The 20909-nt window shown below is 43.8% G+C and overlaps 1 protein-coding gene and 1 non-coding gene across 13 annotated transcripts in view; one reads left to right on the forward strand and one right to left on the reverse strand.

Moving 5' to 3' along the window:
- Positions 1 to 638: 638 nt before the first annotated feature.
- Positions 639 to 20909, reverse strand: part of Chd2 (chromodomain helicase DNA binding protein 2) — a 133216-nt gene continuing 112945 nt past the window's right edge. For 10 of the 12 annotated variants that reach the window (XM_063249980.1, XM_063249977.1, XM_063249986.1 and 7 more), the window contains 5 exons: positions 17964 to 18142; positions 15117 to 15216; positions 12922 to 13135; positions 8016 to 8262; positions 639 to 3879 (listed from right to left, as the gene is read on the reverse strand). In XM_063249980.1, the coding sequence (XP_063106050.1) occupies positions 3546 to 3879; positions 8016 to 8262; positions 12922 to 13135; positions 15117 to 15216; positions 17964 to 18142 (1074 nt within the window). In that variant the 3' untranslated portion in view covers positions 639 to 3545. Of the gene's footprint in view, positions 3880 to 8015; positions 8263 to 12921; positions 13136 to 15116; positions 15217 to 17963; positions 18143 to 20909 lie in introns of those variants that run through there. The other 2 variants (XM_063249987.1, XM_063249988.1) reach the window with 2 other exon arrangements.
- Positions 6609 to 6710, forward strand: LOC111758538 (U6 spliceosomal RNA). Its single transcript, XR_002792714.1, has one exon. It is a non-coding gene; the product is annotated as a U6 spliceosomal RNA (small nuclear RNA).

The raw sequence follows: 20909 nt of genomic DNA on the forward strand, positions 1-20909 counted from the left end.
TACAGAGCAAATTCAAGGCCAGGAGGGAGGGAGTGGAGACAAAGACCCCAGTTTGCTTTCAGTTAGGCGTGAACGCCCTCAGGTAGGAGCAGGCAGGCTGAGCTGCTCTTGCTGTGTGGGCCCTGCTGGAGGGGCCTGGCCCTGCGCCAATCTGCTAGAGTGAACATTAGTGTCAGTGTTTCCATTATAAAATGCCTCTTCCCCCTTCACAATCTATAACCCGACTGTTGAATCACCCTCCACTCTGTGGACTGGCAGACAGGGTGTTTTTATTCCTCTCTGGACGAGGGGTGTGCCCGGCTGGTTCCCCGGGACTCTCAGAGAGACCGGGCAGCTCCAGGTCACGCGGTGAACACAGGGCTTCAGGCTGCGGCTTGGAGCTGCTCTGCCGGGGAGCCATCACCCTCCCAACAGCTTGCTGGGGACAGAAAATCTTGGAAACCTGTGACGTTAAGGCCTGGAAAAAACAACAGAAGCCATACTGGCTGGGGGAAAAAATTCTCCTGGACAAGGCACCACAAACTAAGCTGTCAAAAACCCTGGCCAGGACCAGGGCTGCACAAGGAGCGGGAGGCAGATGGCGTCCCTGGTCCAGTCACAGCTCACACTGAAATGCAAGGCGACACGGGAGCCGGGGCTAAAACTCCTTAGTAACACTTTTTAATATATAAGAATCAAAAGTACAGCAGTTTTACAATGTAGGAAAATTTAATACATACTATATAAACAACATTATTTACATCAGAAATCACTAGGACAGTGGCATATTTTCACAAATATAAATTAATTACTGTTTAGTCAACAGGTTTTAAAAGTCCACAATTTTACAATAAAGAAAACCACCTGTCCCCAATGAGTGGGTCACAGATGGACTAAAGCAGCCTGGACCCTTGGCATGGCTCTCCTCGACACGCAGCCACCCCCGCCAGCAGACCACAGTGCTGGGCCTGGGCCACCACTCCTGCTGACATGTGGATTTGGTCTGTAGGACTTCAGTGTCATTGTGTGAACTCCTAATGAACGTCCTTGCACCGCGAGGCCTGCACACAGGGCCAGAGCTTCTGCAGGGCAGCGTGCGGTATGTTCAGATAACCCTCTAAAGGGCTACGGAATGACTAAACAGAAGAGCAGGCCCAGGGCCACCAGGCCGGGCTCCCCGAGGGCCCAGCACTCAGCCTGGGCTTCACCTTGTCCTCTCCTAGAGCTACTGTGCATCAGGTCATCCTGGTTTACCTTGGCTTTCAGTGATGGTAACTCCCTCCTCGCTCAACACATTCTATTTCCACTAATGATGCAAGAGCTTACAGCCAGGCTCCATGGAATACAGTCTCAAACTCCTGGGCAGCTTCTCCCACTTAAAGTGGGAGGATTTCTACCTGTGCAAACTTTTGTTGCAACTTGAGCATACACTACTCATACTGATTTCAATCAATGAGGAAGTGCTTCCTTTCTAGCAAGCCACTCTTCAGATATACTTCAACACCTAACAAAAAGAGGTGTTTCCTGGAGTATACTGCAGTTTCAGAATCAACCTAACACTGATCTGGACGATACTGCCTCCTGCTGCATCATATGGCACTAACAGTCCTGCATGTGAACACAAGGAAGTTTGTCTTTCCTCATGATGATTCATCTTTGGGAATAACTTGCATTTCCTATCAACAACTGGAAAGAAAAGTCTTGGTGAGTCAGTGCAGCAATCGCACCCAGCAAGCCAACCTTGCTCTTTGGCTCAGGCAGGAAAAACAGAAGGCAGTGGCTTTGCATCAGCAGGCAGCTCCACCTCTGCCTTCCTTCTCACTGTGTGGCCACGGCAGACTGAATTCCCCACCTTCTCCAAGCAGTTACTGGACTCTGGTGTGGGACATAAACGTGGAGGCCGCGGCCAGCAAGCCCAGGTACCATGAGGAAACGAGAGGTGCTGGGTCGCCCAACCTCCAGCACAAGCTGCAAAGACCCGGGCTCCTACCTGGGAAGCCTGGTAGGAAGACAGCACCCCGCCTGTCCCTGGGAGACCCTGCTGGCAGGTCCTGGTGGAGGCGCTAGTGGTGCTGCCCAGGACGAGGCCAGCAGAGTTACCTCAGTGGGTTTAATCTTGCACATGCCCAGGGCAAGGGCTTCACTGCTGAGTCTGGACACTTAGAGGCACACTGTTCTTTAAGCCAAGTGTTTCTGCCTCCATCTACAAAGGCTTTGGATGCTTTAAGAATACTGGCAATCTATACTGCAAATGGATTTTCGTAAGGCCCCAGCATCAGTACACTGAAAGGAGCCTGCGTCATGAAGCAACCACCTGGCCCCCAGTCCTTACTTCACTGAACTTGAGCATGATTCCTACCATCTCTTAAGTGAGCTACCCTGTCCTTGGATGCTTCCTATTTTGGAAAATAACTAACATAGGTTTATACTTTACAGATCTTATTCTAAAAGAAACTGAGTTAAAACAACCTCTAGCTAGCAGTGGACACTTGCTTACCAAAGGTAACTGATTTCTGTCTGACCACCCCATCAATGCCAGGAGACGTACGGTTCTATCTACTTCACTTCTTCATGCCGTGCAAGGGAACTAACCTGCAGCAGAAGCTGTCACCCACTCCAACACTGAAAGGCGCCTCCGTGCTGGCGACTTGCCCACTGCCTTCCGAGAGTCCCCGCCCCAGCTGTGAGCAGCTGGCTAGCCAGCTGTCGAGGCCCTCTGCTTGCCTTCTCCTTCCCTTCTCGGCATGCACCTCAGCAGTCAGCCCTGGGACTCCCGTTCCCTCGCCACAGTACCCTACCCCATCCCACCCGAAACCCTGCGGCTCCCTCCTTGACGAGTAAGACCCACGCTGACACCACTGCTGCCTGCCTCTCCCCAGCACAGAGGGAAAAAGCAGGCCCAGCCAGGAGACTGAGGCTTTGAAATGTACAGACAGCACGGAAATTAGTGTTGGCAAGGAGGCAGCCAAGGGGGCGGTGCTTCCCTCAGTGCATCCTGGCGCCACCCCACCCTGTAGGCTTCACACATGGACCTAGTGCCTCACTTCTCCCACGAACACACTGGAGGGTTGCACCTGCTCCCCTTCAAGTCCTAGTGAGGCCTCACTCTCATCCCAGCCCCACCCATCAGCAGCATCCGTTACATCATAATGAACCCATCACACACTGTCCAGCAATCTCGGCAGCATTCATGCACCAGCGCCTTCCCTTGACCACCCACCGAGGTCCTGGGAACACTGAACCAGGCAACAAACATCCACGACTCAGAGATCCCCAATTCCTTCACTGGAGAACAACCAATGAAGCTGGTATGCAAAAGTCACAACTCCTCCTAGCACCCATCGAGGTGGGAGGCCTGAGCCAGGCTGGAGGCGGGTGGGGCCAAAGTGCAGGAGTGGTACCCAGAGCATCGCCGGCTGCCAAGGGCCTCCCACTCCCTGACGCGCTCCTTCAGCAGTGAGGCCAGCGGCAGTGTGTCCAGAAGCTCTGCCCGTCCCGAAACAGGCCACTAGCCCAAAGCGTCCTCGTGCTTAATGACTCCTGCTCTCTCCTGCCCGAGCTGTCCTTTATGTTTTCCGAAGGTTCCAGTTATAATCGGGGTTGTTTTTCTGTTCTAGTGATCTCTCCAAAGGAGACCTGTGATCCAGGGGAGACTTGGAATCGTGAGGAGACTTCTGAGAAGGGGGTGAGCGAGGATCTGAGGCTGCGGGATGCAGTGGGGGTAGCGGCTGTTTATACTCCCCCAGTTTGTCTGTATGGAAAGAGCGATAATGGTCTGAAGGTCCCTGGCCATGGTAGCCCATAGGTGGGCGGTGATCAGACAACCGTCGGAAATCCTGCTGGTGGTAATTTTGAGGCCGAAACTCATCGGATCGCCTCCGCTTGGAGTCATGATGGTGTCTGAAACAGAGATACAAGGGTCAGTCAGCTGCATGCCCAAAGCCTGATGCCCACCCACCTCTCTTCTCACATGGTGCTAGTGACTGGGCCCAGGGTCTCACACATCAGGCAGGGGCTCTGCCATCGAGAACCTCCACCCCCATCCACTTCTTCAAGGTCTGCTTCCTCAGGTACACAATGAACTAGTAATCAAAAATAATTAGCCATGCATGGTAGCGTACTCCCTATAATCCCTGAAGTCTAGAAGCTTGAGGCAGGAGGACTGCTGTAAATTCCAACTCAGCCTGGGCTGTGCAGTGAGTTCAAGGCCAAAAAACAGTAGTAACACAGTCATTTTATATTTACTGGCAGAACGCACCGTACGAGGCTAGTGTGTCCCTCTTCACGGTGGCCACCCTCACACTTTCTCCCTACTTTTACTTGACCCAAACTCACTCTGCAGAGCCCGTCTCTTCCTACATTTAATGAAAGTGTGCTATCATTTAAAAACAAAACCTATGAAATGACATAGAATTCTATAGTAATGCAAGTATACACGTGAACAGTTACTGTTGACTTTGTAAACTGTCTCTCGCAGAAAATAACTGGAAATATTTTCATAGCCTTTAAACAAGCTCAGGAGAAAAGACCCATATAAATTATTTTGTAAGATAACAGTAACAGCAAAAAACACACTAAATCAACAATAAAGATTAACAGATTTTTTTTTTGTCTTTTTCTTTTTTTATTGGAACCAGGAATCAAACTCACGACTGCCTGCTTGCAAGGCAGGCGCTTATTGCCGCTGAGCTAAATCCCCAGCCCCAACAGAATTACTTTGAAACAGGCATTCAATGAGAATTCAGATTTTTTAACTGACAAACTTCTTGCTATGCCATTAAAACAAGATCTGTACAACTCAACAACAAGAAGGATGAACCACCCGACTAAAAAATGGACTTGAAGAGACACTGCTCAAGAAAAAAAAAAAAAAACCCATATGCTATGCTCCCATGTTTATAGTAAACAATTTATAATAGGTATATCTTGAGAACAACCCAAATGCCCATCAACTGAGGAACAGATAAAAAAAGACATGGTATTTTTATACAATGGAGTAGTGCTCAGCTACAAAGAAAGACAAACTTAAGGCCTTCATAGATAAATGGATGCAACTAGAGGCCATACTCATAAGTTAAACAGATCAGACTGGCATGTGTAAACATCATATTGCCTCCCTAGTGTAAGAAACTGAAAGAGTTAAATAAGATCCAAAATGTAGAGCGCCATTTGCAGGCCACATGAAGGAGAACAAGAAGCCAGCCATTTCCTCTGAGTTAGCACCATGTGCAGGCCTCGGGGAGGGCAGCCCAACAACAAGCCCCTCCCAGCACACAGGCTGGGAGACAAGAAAAGCCACGAATCCCCCACTTCCTCCCATCCTCACAGCCTTCCCGCACAAGCAACCAGCTGAGTGGAGACACACAGGCTGCGATGACAGCTGCTGAAGTAAAATACAACTTAATGCTTACAGTGTTCAGTGCTTCACTGACTTTGCAGGCCTGAAGCCAAGTCTGACCATCTATCTGGAGGGTAGCAGCATGCAATGCAGCGCCTGTGGAGGATCTCCTTTTGGAGGTGGTGGCCCTTGTTAATTACCTATTATCTTGTTTTAAAGTCCTGTATCATTTTTTGGTTTTATTCTGTTTTGTCTTGTTGGACTAGATCTGATAGCATGGGCAGCTATTTCAAAGACAAGATATATTATGGTAGCTACTTTGGATTTACTGTTATCTTGTTTTGAACTGCATTCATCGTTTTGTTTTTATTGGTTCTACTCTGTTGTGTTTTTTGTTTGATTTTCCTATGTCTGATAGCATGGGCAGCTATTTTGAAGACAAGAGACATTTTAATAGCCATTGTTGATTTCCTATGTTTTGAAACCCTGTATCACTTACACTGTTTTGTTTTGACTGGCTTTATTCTGTTTTATTTTGTTTTATCCTTTCTAAAAATTTTTAAAAAATCCAAAATGTACAATAGATATTGTAAAAGTGGGAATAAGGCCTATGAGAAGATCAATCAAGTCCCACTCAAACTTACATAACATCAATTAGCAGACAATTAGACAGCTTTGATGACTATATTCCAGATTTAGAAAACTTAAGACACACAGGAGACTTAAAAAAAAAGGAGGAGGAGGAGAAAGGAAGGAGGAAGAAGGGTGGGGGATGACACCCAAAATACAACTTTTAGGACCTTTAAGAGATAAAACTACTATCTTTGAAATGTAAAATATCCTGCATGGTCCCATAACGTTAAACATTTAAAAAAGAAAATATTACTAAGCTTGAAGATGTAACAATAGAAACTAACCAAAATCAGGAAATAATTTTGAACGAGCTATCAGAAAACACCAAGCAAAATAAATGTAAGTAAAACTAGAATTTTGCTAGGGTGCCAGAAAAATATATGAAGAACACTGAACAATTTTCTAAATTTTATGGAAATGATAAACCTCCAAATCCAAGCAACAATTACAAGCACCAGGCATATGAGAAAAAATATCGTAACAGGGATTAAAAATATCGTAACAGGGATTACATAAGGAACACATAGATTTTTTGCCTTCCTTCTTTTGGCAGTCTAGGGACTGAACACAGGGGCTTCCTGAATGCCAGGCAGGTACTCTACCACTGAGTCACATCCCAGTTCAAATGACAACTTCTTCATCAGATATAATGCACACAGTGCTCACTTTGGCAGCACATATACTAAAACTGGAATGATAGAGATTAGCATGGCTCCTGTGTAAGGACGACAAACAAATTCGTGAAGCCTTCCATATTTTTAAATAAAAAAAAAAAAAAAACAAATAATGCACACAAAGTACTGAAAGAAACTGCTACTCTAAAAATTTATACCTAGCAAAAACATCTTTCAAAGATTTACACACAATAAACTCCTTTTTAGACACAAACCCAAAGGTGAGAGAACTTATCACTAGGAGACCCATAGAAAAACAGAAGTCCTTCAAGCACAAGAAAAATGATACTAGCCAGAAACACAGACCAACACAAAGGAACCACCAAAGTAACTGTTCAGTCACAAAGAAAGGCAGGGCCGGTGCCCACTGGAGTCAGACAGCATGGGAGGGCAGCAGTGAGAGTGGTGATTCCCTTTCTTGTCTTTTTTTTTTTTTTTGGGGGGGGGGGTAGTGGTTTCTAAGGAGACAGCTGATAAGCAGCCACTCTACGCTGATTTCCAGATCTGCCAAATGATACCAGGACATTGACATGTGTGGACACAATTTTCCCACCTTAAATTCAAGTACAATCTAAACCAAGCTTCTCATTAAGATCGGAGAAAAGCAAAACTATGAAGAGATTAAATACTTAGCCAAGTCCTGCATTTAGGAAGACCAGGTAAAGCTTCCTATACTTGCTACCTCTCACCCTTCAAGATCAAGGCTCACCATCCACACCACTGATAGTGCTGCACAGCAGTGGAGAGGGCACAGCTGCTAAAGGCTCTGGCTGTTTGGCACAGGGGCCACAGGGTGGCACCCATCCCAGAATCCCGGCTACCTAACATGGCTGAGAGCTGAGCGCAGAGCTTAGCAATTTTTTTTGCTGGCTCCAGTATTTTATGGCTACTACTTGGTAGATTTCCTTAAAGGCATGCAAAAACACTTCTCTTGCTCAGGTGAAATAAACCACAAATGACTTCCTATGACCCAAAGAATAAAATATAAAGCCTATAACCTGGCATTCACCCCACCTGCTCACTTTCTGGGTGGTCCTGGAAGCTCATTCCTGGCCTTAGCCTGAGACGTCTGTTCCATTTCTCTCTGCCTGCCTCTTAGGGCCCACATCAAGAATCACAGATCTCTCCTCTTCCTCAGCCCACACCAGAACTCCCAATCCCAGGAGGTTCTCAAAAATTCCCATTTCTAACCATCACCCAGCACACAGCGGCTGGCTCTCATCAAGACTCCCTGAAGATGCCCGTGTAGCAGGGCCATCTGATCAGACTGTGACTGACACAAGGCAAGACACTGAGTTAATTAAGTGACATGCAAATGTAGGTATGGAGGCCACCGTTTTTCCCTCCTACAGCCAGCCAGCCAGCTCCTGGTGCCTCAGAACTCCGCACACCTGTCATAGTAGTCTCTATGGCCCCGGTGGTCTCGGTCACTGCTGTACTGATCATATGGCCTCTTCCGGGATAGATTGTTGGGCCGATAGCTTCCAGAACGGTGGGCATCCACATGGCGTCGGTCACCATAGTGGTGGTCCTTGTACCAGTGCTGTTCGTACTGATGGTGCCGGTCACTGCCCCAGGGTGGATTGTTGTTGCCAGCACCATAGGTGAACTTTCTTTCCCTCTGCCAGTCTCCTCGATCTGCAGGAAAAGAGTGATCTCATGACTAGGAGAAACAGCGGAGTCTGACTTTCAGTACAGTCTGACCGGAAAGGCTGACATGTTACAAACAGTAACTTTCCTCCTTTTGGGCTTTGTTGCTGCTGATTAGCACACCAGTAATGAGTCCCAACCTTCTCCTCTCCCTTCAACTTTTCAAGTAAAAGAAAACTTGCCACTTCCCTCCTCTCTTAAAATCTTAAGAACTACTGCTTTTCATTTTCTGTATCTGCTTACCTCCCAACCCGCAACAGATCCTTCAAAGATTGCACTCAAAAAACCAAACCTGGACAGTTAGTTGAGAAAATACTACTACTAGTTTTACAGTGGCAAGATGATAACCCATTTACATAAGCAAAGTTCATTTGCTCTGCTGATACTGCAAGTTGTGCCTGGGTTCTTCAAATGTCCCTCCACCATACCTACTAATTCTATGAGTCTCCCCTAGACCACAACCAAAAAATGAATCTTCCCCTCTCCAGTGAAAAGTAACCCCTCTAACTCTGGATTCGGATGAACTAGAATCTCTTTAACTTCTGCAGCCTCCCCTTTTCTCTAAGAAAAACACTTGCACTTACTAGACCCAGAAAGGGTGGTGAAGACCCAGAAACCCAGGGATGGAGTCTGTGATAAATGAACTGCAGCCTTCAAAGTATGTCTCTACCAATCCAACGACTACTTAGAAACCGGCTCTTTTAGAGGCAGTTAAGGACTTGGAGATGAGATCACCTTAGATTTGGACGGGACCCTAAATTCACCAAGACGGTTTTCTTAAAAGGCAAAAAGAAACACGAGACACAGGAGCAGACCGTGTAAAGACACAGGCACTGCAAGTCAAGGAAGCCCCTGAAGGAAGCTACTCTGCTGACACTTCCACTACAGATGTCTGACCTAAAATAAGAAGTATCGGGGCTGGGGATTTAGCTCAGCGGCATAAGCACCTGCCTTGTAAGCAGGCGGTCATGAGTTCGATCCCTGGTACCGGTAAAAATGAAAAAGACAAAAAAAATAAATAAATAAAATAAAATAAAATAAAATAAAATAAGAAGTATCAAGTCACCCAATTCATGGAACTTTATTGTATAGAACCTTAGGAAACTAACACCTGGAATGAACAAGAAAGAACTATGTGAAGTCGTGGGAAATCCACCTTCTGCTGCCTTCGTCAAGATACAAGACAAAAAAACGCCAACAAATCAACGTCACTACTCATTTTGGCCTCTTCCGCTGGCCTCCTGGCACTGTCTACATAGCCACGCTATGTCATCAGAGAACCCATGCAATTCCTGATCCTGTAACAGAATGTGCTGTCGACCAGTGACTGAAGTTTACTATTGATCCCAGTGGATTGGATCAGAGGACCACAAGGCTTGTAACTATTTAACTTTAAAAAAACACACACACATAACAAAAAGTGGCTACAACACATAAGGGTAACTTGAAGAGGGATTCGAATCAAGTGGAAAGATTTCAGAGTGTCAATGCCTGTGGCACAGTATAGATGCCTACAACTCAAGCCAAGTCATTTATTTCTGGAATAAATTAAGCGCTGTTTCTTTCTTCTTTGACCCTCTTTAGGTAGATCACAGGCTAGACAGTACTGAGCTACTAACACGCTCCCAATGACTCGAACCATCAGTGACATGTATGACTGTACCATCACGCAGCCTGTGACACTGATGGTAGAAGTGGGACAGTCATGAATAGACCACACCAGTGATCCAAACTTCCTGGCAGCAAGACATGCAAAGTACATTCCCATTCTGAACATGTTAAAGGGCTAAGGAAGAAATCCAGCATTTCAGCAGAGTGCTATAAGCAAAAGACTTTTTGAAAGATTCAGATTGCAAATAAGTAACAATCAAACAATCACACAAAACCAGTCTAATATCAAAAGGTAAGTATATCTAATATGTCCGGATCTAAGAGTATGGATATATTTCTCAGTCACCCTGTGCAAATGACATAAGAAATTCTGTGATTCTGAGTTCGGAAGTTAAGGAATATTTGGCAAAAATTTTATGTATACCTACATATAATGTACAACATGTTTTGAAATGTGTACAATTATGGAATGGTTAGATTTTACCCATCTAATACACAGTATTTCATATACTTATTTTTTGTGGTGAGGTCATTAACAACTCTCAGTGGTTTTGCAAGATAATACACTATAGTCACAACTTGTACAACTAAGCTCTTGAATTTATCCTGCATACCCAATTGAAGTTTTGACCACCATTTCCTCCGAATCCACTCCTGGCTCCTCAGTCCCTGGGAGCCACTGTTCTACTACTGACTCAACTTTTTCAGATTCCCTATGTAAGTGAAGTCACACAGTATGTCTTTCTGTGCCTCCTTTCTAGGACTCAACATAATGTCCTCTAGGTTCATCTGCATTGCTAGAAATGATAGGTTTTTTTTTTTTGCTTTCAGAGACAGGGTCTCACTATGCAGTTTAGGGTGGTCTTGAGCTATTCAGCTGGGCTGAACTCAAACTCACAGCAGTTCTCCTGCCTCAGCCTCCTAAGTGCTGGGATTACAGGCGTGCACCACCACGCCCAGATAGGATTTCAGTCCTGCTGTATAGTGTTTCACTGTTACATGTGCTGTGTTTTCTTTATCAGCTCTTTTGCTGTTGGACACTTGGGTTGATCCTATATATTACATACTATGAATAAACATGCTAAAATAAACTCAAACTACAGAAATCTCTTCAATACACATGGCACGATAAAAACTACAGTTTAAATTTTAAAAAAAATCATTACAGTAAAAGATGTATTGCAATTAATCGCCCTCAAAAACACTCGTGTCTTTAGTTGCACTGCTGTAACTGCCTCAGTGTCAGGAATCAAGTCAAAACATCCACCTCTCACAACTACTTTGATTTGGGGGAAGTGACCCAACCCAGATCTGGTAAACAAGGCAGACAGGACACATCACACTATTTTTACAAACCTACCTTCCTACCAGACAGCAGCAGCCAGCAGCATTCACAATATTTTTATCACAACTCATAGAGACATGAAGGAGGACTTTCAGAACTGCTTTCGAAAGTGACAGTAACAGGACACATCCATTCTTAGGAGCAGTATTTTGAAGACTGATGGCAATCTGACTTTTATAGTAGTAGATTAAAAAAAAAAAAAAAACACTCCCCATATGCTCTGATCACCCCTTGTACTGCCTTCACTCTCTCTGGAGATGGTATACCCAGTAGTGCTATGGGGTCATATGGTGGGTCCAGTTTTAGTTTGGTTAGCAACCCCAACACACTTTTCTGCAATGGCTGTGCCAATTTAAATTCCCATAAACTGCAAAGGTTACCTTTTCACCACATCCTTGCCAACTCTTGTTATCATCTTGATAATGGCCATCCTAGCAGGCGTAAGATGGTATCTTACTGTAGTTTTAATTTATATTTCCTTGAATAGTGATGTTGAACATTTTTATATACTTCTCAGCCACTGGTATGCCTTCTGTTAACTCAAACTTGTGAAACTGAGAAGTATCTGAAGGAAAGAATTATCTAAGCTGCACAGATGCTAGCCAAAAGGTCAAAGGGCCAGTCCTGGGAAAATTCTCTCTCTCTCTCTCTCTCTCTCTCTCTCTCTCTCTCTCTCTCTCTTTTAAAGGACTGGAGAGCACCTGCGGGTCTCGAACCACCGGACCAATGGAAGCCACCAGCCCAAGTGACTAAGCAGGATTGATCAAAGGAACCGCTGAGCTAAAGCCAGCCTTTCTTTTTTCTTTCTTTCTTTTTTTTTAAAAAAAAGGACTAGGGGAAAATTCTCTAAGCCACCAGCAGTATGGTGGACTTAAGGGCCTAAGACATTTTAAAATGAAATTCTGAGGAGCACAGAGGTTATTTACATTGAATCTACGCTGGTTATAGATAAGAGGAGCAGGACAACAAGTAGGCAAAGTCCTGGGACAGGAGACTAGTCCATAAAGAAGTTTTTGCTGCTTCTTGGTTGACTGTTTCCAAACACAGAAAGTGAACTGCCTTGAATGGTAATCTTCAGCATACGGGGAAGACCATGGAGCAGCTCCTTTACTTTCCTTTGCTGACCAGCTTGAAGCTGGGAGGTCAACATCACCTTTGCTCTCTCTTTCTTCCCTCCATCCTCTGCCTACAACTTAACTTAGAACATCTCAGAATTCTTCTCTTATCACCTTTTTTTGAGAATTGCGCCACTTCTGATCAGGTGATTTCTTACTACTGAGTTCCTGATATACTTTATATGTTAACCCTTTATCAGGCATATTTATCTCCTCTCATTGCACAGGTTGTCTTCACTCTGTTCATTCTTCTTTCCTCATTTCTCTATTTGGATATATTTTGTCACCAATTTAACAAGGCTTCTTTATATATATTAGCATTTTAAACCATTTACCTATCACAGAATACACACTTTTCCCTGCGTCTACCATTTGTCTTTTATTTATGGTAGCAATGTTCTTCTTAAAGTTGGAGTGTCTTTTGGATCTTTAATTTCATGCTTTATCTCACCAAGAAAGAAAGCACAATTAAAAGTCTTAGAGTGAATAAAGCACAAATGTCCAGCTATAATCTTTGGAAAATGAAACAACTGGAGTTTTTTGGCACTTCTTTTAAAGCTCCACTTAATGGCCTACCTGCATTACTAAAGTGTCTTTTGTTGGGGTGATTGTAGTTATCTCTTGGGTGTCCATGCATCTGTGGGCCATGGGAGGCAGGCAAATGAGGCTTCTGCGGGTGAAGGCTATGTGAGGTATGAGACTGAGATATCAGAGAATCCCGACTCGAACTTGAGGCCTCTGGTCGAAACTGTTTTTTACTACCAATCATGTCATCTTTCTTCTTCTGCTCCTGTAAAGGAAAACCAAACAAACTCAAGATCCCACACTTAACTCCAAGTATAAAGACCCCGCCTTTAAACATCTGTCCTTCATTCCTGAATGCTGACTGGAGCTTTACCACCTTTGTAACAAGATATGCTCACCACTTCCAACAAGCTGTAAGCCTAACAGCGATCCATTAGGTCAGCTAGCCTACTACATCCCAGCAGGAAAACCAACCTGCCACTGGCAAGTCCTGGGGGGAACACAGGCAGGACTGGCAAGTGCTCCTGCACATGGCATGGAACAAGTGCCCAGGCCGTCAGGACTCTCTCTTGGACGATAAAAACCAGGACTGGCAACTTCCCCAGGCCGCCTAGAACAATCCCCAACTGCCTCGTGAGAACTAGTTCCTACCAAAGTGATCAGGCTAAAGATCAAAAACTTGGAGTAATTTTACTCTTTTATCACACAAGTAAAATGCTCAATATAAAAAATGAAAAAACAGAAATGTAAAGTCTTCTAAAATATAATCACCAAGAGAATAATTGTTAATGATTAGGCTCCTACCTTTCTAAGTTTTCTTGTATGCTTACACCAATTATAATACAAAAATATTACTTGGTATTGTCTTTTTTCACTTGATATTTGTAAAAATCATCTCATTAAGTTGCTTCTACAATATTACATTTAATGGTTTGATCATACTCTCATATGGACATATCACAATCTAACATTTCTTATTTTTGGCCTTCCAACTTATTTCCATTATAAGCATGTTTAAAGACTTAACTATTCCCTTAAACTAAATTGTTAAAAGTAGAATTGTATATTCTTCTCTTTTGAACTATCTCTAAAACTATTCTCCAAAAATAAGACAATTTACACTCCTACTGTTAGGATATCACTATTTTTTAAAATGATACTAATGTGATAATTAATGAAGCCTTTTAACGTTAGACCGCCAAATTCAGATCTTTATCCAAATGTTCACTCTTTGTCTAAGGGTCTTTCCCAATCATTCTGTTCCCTTTTCTGGCCTCTCCTGATTTCTGCCACAGACTTCTATAATGTATAAATTGTGTACTAAGAGTAGTATTAGTACATTATTCCTGTGTGTTACCACGTTATCACATCTTCTGTGTAAAATTAAACTGTCAACTACTTAAGGATATTGTCTCGTAGGCCAGTAGAGCACTGACACGGCCTGAATTCACACAAGAAATACATCTGAGGGCTCACCCTGTCTCCCTGACACCACTGCAGGTAATGAAGCCACAGTAGTGGATGAAAGACTAGAATCTCTGCCTTCAGGGAGCTGACATGTCAATGTTCTTGGACTGGCCTTAAGTGGGTGCTTTGCGGGGCTCCCATAGCCAGCCAGCAGATGAGCACACGGGCACGCTGCACACAGAACACTGGCTCTGCTGCACATCACTCCAGCCCTGTGCCCCAGAGGAGGAGTGGCAGCTCTGGGCTCTGGGTACCTTCTCATGTGCGCTCCTTTAGGGAGCAGCTGGGACCCCTCTAAATAGAAATGCAGAGAGGATACCAAGTAACACAGTCCAACAAAACAACAGGAAAAGGATTTTCTGCCCACAATCTTGTTACTTATTAGGGTCCACCTTTTCAAACTACTGTAAGCCACGTGTACATGAAAGATGAGGAGGTCTGGTGAAAAAATGAACCCAGGATCTAAGAACACAAGGTCACGGATCCTCCTCAGTATTTTAAAACACTTGCTCTAATGCACTGCTAATTCCACCCAACTAGCAGTAATCGTGCCATCTGAGAACTGGCAGACTATGCCGAGAGACAGTGCAGTTACAGAAGGGCAAGAGCACACTCTGCAGGAGGGGGAGATGAGCTGCCAGTCACACTCTAACCTGGGGGCATCTCTCACTGCCTCACCTGGACCTGCTCCCCCATCTGTGAAGCAGCCAGCAACAATCCACACCCTGACTAGCCTTGCTCTCAGAAGACCAGTAAGTAAGATTAAACCTGTATTTTACCTCCTCTTCTTGAGATCTTTTCTTATGAGCCATCTTGTATAACTTATGTAGTTTTCGAGCATCAAATTCGGTAAACTTAGAAACAAAAATCCATAGGTTTCTAAAAAAAAAGTAACAGCTCTGGTAAATCAGAAATTCATGCAGTAATTTTTTATTTACTTTATGCATGCCAAGCAATTACATTTTGCTGTGGAATACACTCCAAGTGTATAACTGAAGTTATGGAAATAAGTTTCTGCATCAATAATGCCTAATCTAAAAGAATTTGACTAAGAGGTCTTGAGACCACGGTTCTGTCACTGATTTCTATCAGTGGCACCCACTGCTGCAGTTCCATGAGTTTTCCCCACCACCCTCGATTTCTGGATTTGCCAACATGACTCTTGTTCACCACTGTCTCCTAGGCTGGGACCTCCACCCACTTAGCTGGTCACCTCTGTGCTGCCGCCCTTCTTTCCTCCCCATTATTACCACTAAGCCTAGAATTCTCTTAAATACTCAGTGGCTCCTTCTAATGCCACCAGGTTCTCCCCAGGAGCACCTCTGCACAGCAGGGAAGATACAAAGTTAAACAGGTGCTCAGGAGGAGGCACATGGGGACATAGTGAGTGGGAGAGTCTCCCCGGGCTTCACCTCATGGCTTTCACAGAACCCTGCACAGGTTCCCTAGCTATAAACTACTGTGTCAGGTAGAAAGCCATTTACTTTGCTTTCTAAGGCCTTCTATAAAGACAGTCTTTTTAAAAAACTGACGTCTCCATCTTGCTGTCCATCCCTCTGTCCCACCCTTCCTCCCTTCCTTCTTCCCCCTCTTCCTTGGGGAGAAGGGTAGGAGGCTTTATTTTGTTAAAGAAACAAGGCCTTACGGTGTAAAGTACACCAGCCTTGAACACACTGCATAGCCCAGGCTGTCCTCTAACTTCTAAACTCTCCTGTCTCAGCCTCCTGGGCACTGTGACTACAGCTATAAGCCAACACATCCAGTTCCTCACTGTTCTATTTTCAAGCCTTTGCTGAAGCCTGAGACACCTGAGCAGTTCCACCCGCTCATCTACGAGCAGCTCAACTGCCCCTGTCTGCCTCTCAGAAGACCTCCCTCCCTGACAGCCCTTCTGCAGCCATCATCTTCTTGAAACTTCAATATCTGATCTTGTATTTATCACTTTATGATGGCCAGTCTTCCACAAGTCTTGTACTATTTTTGTCTCTCAAGGACTTTCTTATGAAATACTGCTAACCAAGATCAAATATCACACCGAAGGTCAAATATCAGTGCCTGGGATAGGTCCCAGGCAGGTCACACAGGCAGATCCAAGTACACCTTAGGAAGTCTGGTTTCATGGTTCTATGCACTAAATTGGTATTTTGCTATCTTTCATTCAGGTAAAAAGGAAGCTCTATGCTCTAGGTAAGAAAGCAGTTGCTAACAGTGTAAGAAATAACTTTTCAGGAACTATTTTACTTATGTGTATAACACACACTAAAGACAGCTTCATGAAAGAAGCCTCACAATAAATATAGAGAACTTTTCTTAAATCTATTTTTCATTTTAAAAACTGGAGCTGTAGCGCAGTAGCACAGGGCCTGCCTGGCACACACAATATCCTAAGTTCAATTTCTGGTACCATAAACCCAAAAAACAAAACAACAAAACCAACCTAGGTGTTATAGTGTATATCTGTAATCTCAGCCCTTGGGGGCTGGAGCAACAGGATCTTGAATTCAAGACCAGCCTGTGCTACATAGAGACCACAATTTAAATAAATAAATATCCACTGGTACTAGAGGAAGAAAGTGAACATAAAGTGCACAGGTTAAACTAGCTAAAGTTAGTTTATAGATACAGATTTAATATAGCAATTGGGGGGGGGGGGGATTTAGCTCAGCGGCATAAGCACCTGCCTTGCAAGCAGGTAGTCATGAGTTCAATCCCCGGTATCAATAAAAAATAAAAAATAATAATAACAACAATAATAATATAGCAAGTGGCTTTTAGAAATGCCTGTCACCGTCTTCTCAAAATATCAAAAGTGAGGCTGAGCATCCCCAATCTGAAAATTCTGAGCCATTTAAGTGCCAACTTGACAGCAAAGTGGAAAATTCCACTCTTGACCTCATGTGATGAGGTCACTGTCAAAATACAGGTACAGCAAAAATGCAGCATAAGCCTTCAGGCTATGTGTATAACACATATATGAAATATAAATGAATTCTCTGTTTAGATTTGGATCCCATCCCCAAAGATATGTTGTTAGGAATAAATATTCTAAGATCTGAAACAGGTCTGGTCCCAAGGGTCTCAGATACACAACACTCAAATTGTTTATAAATAAATTTATATAAAAACCATGCCTTACGAACTAAACTACACTGATCCAATTGTCTACCAAAGTTTTAAGGAAGAAGGTAAGAACAGGAAGCTGATACTTCTTTGTGGTTTTAATCTTTGTTTTACTTTATGTATCGGTACAGAACCAACCAATTAGTTGTAGTAGATATAATAACACCTGAATGAATATCAACCCCAACTGGACAAGTGGTTACACACTAGATCATTTCTCTCCCTTACAGGTCTAAAGAGTCTTCGAAGAACAGGCCAAAAATCCAGTGTCACTGTCTTGTTCTTTAAAATGACAATAACAACATCATCCTGCCCCTTCAAAAGGCTGTCTCCGTGGAATGGCCTATTTCATGAAAAGAAATTTAAAACCTACAGATATGCTGACAATAGATAAATTCTTTTAGTAAAAAGATTTTCAATAGGTAGCTCTGCCACCTCTCATTAAACGAAGCCCACCCAAACATCGTGAAATCAATGTGGGCTGATGGAAGGCCAAGGTTAGTTACCTCCTCCACAGTTTGATGTGCTCCTGGTCTGAATAAGCTTTAAGGCACTCGGCTATGCGGTCTCCAATTTTGAGCAGGCAGCTCCGTGTGTGTTCAAGCTGTTCTTGTACATTAAGTCCCTTGTCAGGTTTGTCCAGCTGTTTCAGTGCCTTTTTCACAGGCCTCATCCTCTCCTTACACTGGAATGAACCACAGAACAGACATAAGCCACCTGGATGGAAGAAGCCTGCTCCTTCATAGATATGCCCATCCCCCACGTTCAGAGAAAACGGCCCCCCGCTGTGCCACACGACCTCACTACAGTGAGGCGCAGAGAACGTCTGTGGAGAGGAACCAGCCTCAGAAAACTGACAGGCAAGTGCTAACATCACCACCTGGAGTTAATGACAGGCCCTCAGATTCTTACCTGCTGTCACTCATCTGCATGAGGGGCACAGTAACGCCTCACAAGGCAGAACAAAGATCACATGGAACACAATACTATAGGCCTAACCTGAAAAACTCCCAGCATGAACCAGCTAAACACTGTATGCAAGGCAGAAACACTAACAAATCCTTTAGGGCTGAAAGACAGTAAAGAAAGGATTTGCAGATAAAAGATGGTGAACTGAACAGCAGATTCTTTTTCTTTCTTTTCCCAACCCCCCTAATGCAAGTTTAGCAGAGAAACTGTCTTCAGAAGGATAAGCCCATAAACAACAAAGTATTTGGCAACCTGGGAAATGACTTAATAGACTTGAAAAATTAACTCCTTAGCCAGCAGTACAGTCCAGGACAGAGCCAACCTGATCTATGCTATACATTCCCCCAAAGCCCAGATGTTTCTGAAAGTATGGATGAGGTTAGTTAACATAGAGACTAGTTTGAATACTACTCAAGAAGTAACAGGTTCCAAGTCAGGTGTAGTGGTGCAGGCCTATAATCCCAGCACTTGGGAGGCTGAGGCAGGAGGATCGTTGCAGGTTCGAGACCAGCCTTGAGCTCAAGGACAGCCTGAATTGCATAGCAAAACCCTGTCTCAAAAAGATATTTTAAAAAATAGAAAGAAAGAAAGAAAGAAAGTAAGTAAGTAGAGGAGGAAGAAGTGAGAGGAGGAAGAGATTCGTAACTGACACGAGCCACCTCTAATTGCACCTGCAGCAGGTGTGAAGGCTTATTCTCTAGGGAACACAAGGGCTCTGAGCTGGCCGGGCAGTGTGGGTGAAGGGCAAGGACACCAAGATGAAGAAAGGAAAGATTATACAAACAAATGCTTCCCACAAGAACCACCACCCAGTATCCTGACTCAAGAGTCCAGAACCAAGCCAGCCAGACTTTCACTCTGGTTAGCAGATCAAGACGAAATTCACAAAATTTGACAGCCCCAGAGAACGAATCAAGAATGTTGGCTCTGGCTCACTGGAAGTTTTCCCATGAAGCACCTCAGCCAGATTCCCTTTAGAATGAAAGCACTCAAAGCCCTATCCACAGGATTAGAAGCATAAAAATTATTGAGAGAACTATAGACAGAGAAAGATCTGGGAAACAAACCATGACCACAAAAAACTAAAAATTCAGAAGGAGAGACAAAGTTGGGGAATCTCCTAGAAAATAAAAAGCAAAGTGGGAAGAAGACAAAATTAGAGACCAATATCCACAGTGTAGCACCCCAAAACAAAGAATTCCATAAAGACAAAACTGAGGACTTAGAGAAGACATAATTATCACAGAACAATTCAAGAAAATTTCTCAGAACTGTAGGATACTCACCCTGAGTGTCCAGCACAATCAACTATCATACATAAAGTTTTGTAACAATGAAAACCCTACACATTTCTACTATTTTGTGGTACATCCTAGAGCTACACACTCATGATCTATGTGTACTGTTTCTTTTTTTTTTTTTAATCCATACCAGGGATCAAACTCATGACCACATGCTTGCAAGGCAGGCGCTTATGCCACTGAGCTAAATCCCCAGCCCCTATGTGTACTATTTCATTGTGTTAAATTTCAAGTACAAAAAAAGAATTCAAAATAAATAAAGACACCTCACAAACTGGAAGATACTTGTAAATGACTGTGATAAATGGGTGGTAAGGGATTCCTACAGAAAAGGTTTTTTAAGAAAAAATTGCCACCCATGGTGCCACATGCCTGTAATCCGAGTACGCAGGACACTGAAGCAGGAGAAACACTGCAAGTTTGAGGCCAGCTTGGGCTACACAGTAAGCTCAAAAACAGCCTGAACTACATAGCAAGACTCTTTCTCTCTCTCAAAAAAAACGATAAATTATCCAAAACAGGCTAAGTATATTAAGAGGCAAGTCAGCCGTGGTGGCTCACGCCTGTAATCCCAGCACTGGGGAGGCTGAGGCAGGAGGATTGCTGCGAGTTAAGAGACCAGCCTGGGCTAAAAAGTAAGCTCAACACGAGCTTAAACTGCATAGCGAGACCCTGTGTCAATAAGACCAAAAATAAGTAAATAAAGAGGCAAGTCACAGAAATATAAATGCTCAATAAATATGAAAATAGATGTTCAAACTACACCACCAGTCAATATTTCACAGTCTTTACAAAGGCAAAAATTATGTGCCAGAAATGTTCAACTGTTTGTAGAAGTCGGGAGCATTTAGCCCTGAAATTCATTGCCAGGAGGGCAAATTTCTATGTCTGTTTTGCAGAGTGATTCAACAGGGTATGAGAAAGTGGCAGATGTGCATGCCATATGGATGACCTAGCATCCTGGTCCAGCCACATACATACAGAATCCTCCACATGTGTGCACGAGAAAATACTGGGAGTAATCTCACTGTAGCCTATTTGTGTTCATAAGTATTGGGAAAACTCAAATGTCCAGCTAGAGAAATAAGGGTGAATTATGGCAGTCATAAAGTGTACATCAAGTATTTAAATCACAAACATGGCCAGGGATTTAGCTCAGCAGCACAAGCGCCTGCCGAGCAA

Source organism: Cavia porcellus, unplaced genomic scaffold, assembly GCF_034190915.1.
Source record: "Cavia porcellus strain 051 isolate PalLab524CR breed Dunkin Hartley unplaced genomic scaffold, mCavPor4.1 scaffold_6, whole genome shotgun sequence".
Classification (NCBI taxonomy): Eukaryota; Metazoa; Chordata; class Mammalia; order Rodentia; family Caviidae; genus Cavia; species Cavia porcellus.